General features: G+C 47.0%; 1 protein-coding gene across 2 annotated transcripts in view; it reads left to right on the top strand.

Moving 5' to 3' along the window:
• BCAS1 (brain enriched myelin associated protein 1) overlaps positions 1-3662 on the top strand; it is a 99816-nt gene extending 96154 nt beyond the window's left edge. For both annotated transcript variants that reach the window (XM_024750432.1, XM_024750431.1), the window contains one exon: positions 2656-3662. In XM_024750432.1, the coding sequence (XP_024606200.1) occupies positions 2656-2730 (75 nt within the window). In that variant the 3' untranslated portion in view covers positions 2731-3662. The remainder of the gene's footprint in view (positions 1-2655) is intronic.
• Positions 3663-3862: the final 200 nt, after the last annotated feature.

A 3862-nucleotide genomic window follows, 5' to 3' on the forward strand; every position in this document is an offset into this window, starting at 1 on the left:
AGGAGGGGGGCGGGGGCTTCTCAGAGGTTCCATGTGAGGAGGGACCTCAAGTTAACCTGTAGAGGAATGAGGCAAGGGGAAGTCTGAAGGCAGGTGAGGTCCAGGCCATGGGGACAAAGGTGTCGGGGGGGAGACGGCACGGATCTGAGGCTCGGTCTGGCTGGAGGAGAGGGAATACAAGGATGCGGTGCGTTGGCAGGAACAGGTGATGATGAGAAGCAGGGATGCTCGTCTGTGGCCAAAGTCAGCCTTGTGGAGTTTGCACCAGGGAAGCTGCTCTGAGCCTGGCCCTGGGTGGTGGGTATACAGACCAGGCTAAAACTTATTAGCTCCTTCCCTCTGGGGAAGTCCAGTGAGGGGTGAGTGGAGGCCAGACATTAAATAATGAATTAAGCTTGGGGTTCTTCATTTGTGTCTATTTGGTTCTTCTCTGTCTCCTTCTTCAGACTGTTAGCTTAGGGAAGGCAGTGACCAGACCTGTCACAGGCAGATGTGCTGTCCCCTCCATCCTGCCAGCGTGTGGCTAGAACACAGTCGACACCCCAGCAGTGTCTGTTGATGAACGAATAGATGGAGTAAAATACGCTACTAGTAAAGGTTTCATTATATCTGGGATGACGTAAATCCTGGCAAACAGGGAGAAGAATCGTCACCCAAATAATAAGAAAGAGAGACAAGTGAAATCGTACCCAGGGCCCGTGGGAACGTGGGTTGAGCCAGGAGGGCCAGGCAAGGCAATACTACTGGCATCAGCTATGGGGCCAGTGAACCGGGGTTCACCTTTGTGTTGCAATGAAGATGGGGTAGTTACGTGAAGCAAACTGCCCTAATCATTCCTAACTATTCCGTTTCATGAATATCTGTAGACGTTGGTGCCCTCTAATATTATGGATAGAGGTTAGGTGAGGGCTGTGGTTCCTCTGGCCCCAGTTTGGTCTTTAGAAGCATCTCTGGGGAGTTTATTAGAAATACAGAATCTCAGGCCCCAGGTTTAAAATTTTATGATCAATGTCATCTATTTCTGTCTCGTCTTTGTGTCCTTGAGTATGTGTGTAGAACCTCAGTTTGAGGCTCACTTTCTAGTGGGACACATGGAACTATAAAGTAGATAAATTAAAACACAAAAATGTGAGTGTGGGAAGTCACGGAGGGGAAATAAACATGGTGATGTGATAGGGTTACGCTGGGGATGAGGACAGCAGTATGTGTGCAACTTGGAATCTGTGGATCCAGAAAGTGTTTCTGAGGAGATAATATTTGAGATGAGGCAGGATTGATTATCGGTGCCAGACAGGAAGAGAGCAAGGCTCTTTGTTCCAGCAGGAGGGAACAGCATGTGCAAGGGCCCTGGGGTGGGAATGAGCTTTGTATGTTTGAGGCCCCGTTGCTGGGAGCTGGTGAGCTAGGTGAATAATAAAAGTCGCTAAGGTTGGAGCAGTGGGCAGCTCTTGCTGGCTGTACAGGCTGTGCAAAGAATGTTGACATAATCCTACTTAAATTGGGAAGCTATTAAAGGGTGTTAAGCAAGGACCTTTGTTTATAGCCTTTAAAGACTATTTTGCTGCTATAGTGCAGAAGTGGCTTATAGAGTGGCAAGAGCAGAAACAGATGCCCAGGGTAACACTTCTAGGGTTACCTGGGAGAGCCAGTGGCGGTTTGGCATTGTGATGCCTGCAGAGATGCCAAGACGTGGGCAGGTTCTAGATAATAATTACAATTCAAGTCACCGAGCCCTTCCTCTGAGGCTGTGCTTCACTTATATTCATCATCTCTTTAATTACGGCAACGTCCCTTTGAGGTGGAAGTGCTTATTCTTCAAGTCCTCCATCTTCCCATTGTCAGGAGACTCCCAACAGTGGTGGAGAAGGAGGGAAGGGTTTCCTGCCATTTTGCAAGGATCCGATCAAGCCCTGAGGACTGCCAGGCTGGACACATTTCCCTGGGGTTGTCTGACCCCTTTCCTGAGAGGGCAACGCCGGCAGCGGGACTGGCACCAGCCAGGGACCCATCGAGGCCCTGTCACCTACAGGAAACGAGCTTCTGGCCCCCCTCACCCCCGCCCAGCCCAGCCTCAGCCCTCAGATCAGCTTCTCAGAGACTGCACCGCCAACCACTCCCTGCGTGACCTTTGCCCTCCTAGTGACATCCCCTTCATTCTGCCCCTTTTTCCCTCCTCCTCCATATGCTGCTTGGATTCTAACAGATAGCAGCCTACTTGGCATTACATGAAAACTTTGCAAAGATACGTTTTGTAAGAAAAGCAAACAGGCAGTGTGGTTAGAAAGTGATTAGAGAGGGTGACGGAAGTGAGCTCTAACTGTGGCAGGGTTTCTACACCCCAGGTACTAAGTACATTACAAGTCAGGACTCACTTTATCTTGGAACAACCCCTCCGAGATAAATGTTATCACCTCCATTCTAAAGATGAGGAAACTGAAGCACAAAGAGTTCAGCCATTTGTCCAGGATTTCACAACGCTAGAAAGTAATATAACCGGGCACTGAACTCGGGCATCTCATTGGAAACCGTTCTCTTACCCACTGCCCACGAATAAGGGGTATTTATGTGGCACAGAGTCGGTGCTAAATAAATGGTAGTTGCTGTTGGTATTACAGCTCTTCACTAGGATGCAACTTCTTGTATATTTCTCTCCAGGGACCAAAGCGGATGTTGGACGCTCAAGTGCAAACAGACCCCGTATCCATCGGACCAGTTGGCAAATCCAAGTAAACAAATCACCACGGTTCCCACCAAGTTCTGCCACCAAGAGGTCTTCTCCCTACTCAATCTCCTCCCCAACCCCGCTCCATGTATATATTTTTTCTTCTGATGGCCATCAAATGAAATTCTGCTTACAAATTAAGCCTGAGCTGTTGTATATTGAGGTGTATTATTTCTGTCTCTGGTCCAGTCTTCCCTGGTAAATAACTGTCAAGATGGTTTAGCAGGTTAACGAGCCAGGTCAGAAGAGTCGATGGTTGCCAAGCAGGTAGGGGGAGGGGGCCGAGGACTGCGTTCTGGTGAAGTTATGAAAAATGGCCGGTGATGAGTAAGTTGCAGAAGGAAAACGCCTGCCTGAAGGGATTAAGCTTTGTAGTAAATACACGCTCATCCTCTCAGCTTGAAGAGGAGAGACAAGAATCCGTTTGTTTAAGTTCATGTCTCAAGGAGGGAAAACGTGGGCTCTGTGTTGGGAGGTTGCCAATTTTCTGGAACGGAATGTGTGGGGAACGACAAAGGAATGAATAAGAGTTGTTTTTCAAATAGGGTTCTTGAACGTTACTGACGAGCGGGAAAAGATTGACTGGAGAGGGCTTGACATAATTTGGGAAAACAATTGCTTTTTGAGGCTCAGTGACAAGGGCGGGGATTACAACTTCAAAAAAAAACAAACCAAACCGAATAAGTGAAGTTGCGAGTTTATTTTGCAACACTAGGGGGCGCCAAGGTCTCCATTTTCATCCCGCATCCTGCATCCCTAACAAAGATTTCGGTCTCTGCAATCTTACATTATTAATGTTTCTCAGATGGCTGAGGGGCTTGCTTCATCTGTTCTGTCTGACACTTATCTCAAGTCTGTCTGTAATTTCCTAATGTTCTCAGGATGTGCTCTGATAAAACCCTCCCTATAACCCCAGTTAATAATAAAAATTTACAGAAGATTATTCAAATACCTGGGTTTTTTTTAATACTTGTACAGAGGAGTACATAGGACGATGAGTGTATTAAAATGTAATCCAAAGTAGCCATATGATTGACTGATACCATGTATACTGTATCTTTTTCTGATTTAATAAAAAGCACATTTACATCTGAAGGATCTTTTAATTTTCAACTTTGAAAGCAGGTCTCTCGTGCTCTA

The sequence above is a fragment of the Neophocaena asiaeorientalis genome, unplaced genomic scaffold, assembly GCF_003031525.2.
Source record: "Neophocaena asiaeorientalis asiaeorientalis breed wild unplaced genomic scaffold, Neophocaena_asiaeorientalis_V1.1 scaffold606, whole genome shotgun sequence".
NCBI lineage: Eukaryota > Metazoa > Chordata > Mammalia > Artiodactyla > Phocoenidae > Neophocaena > Neophocaena asiaeorientalis.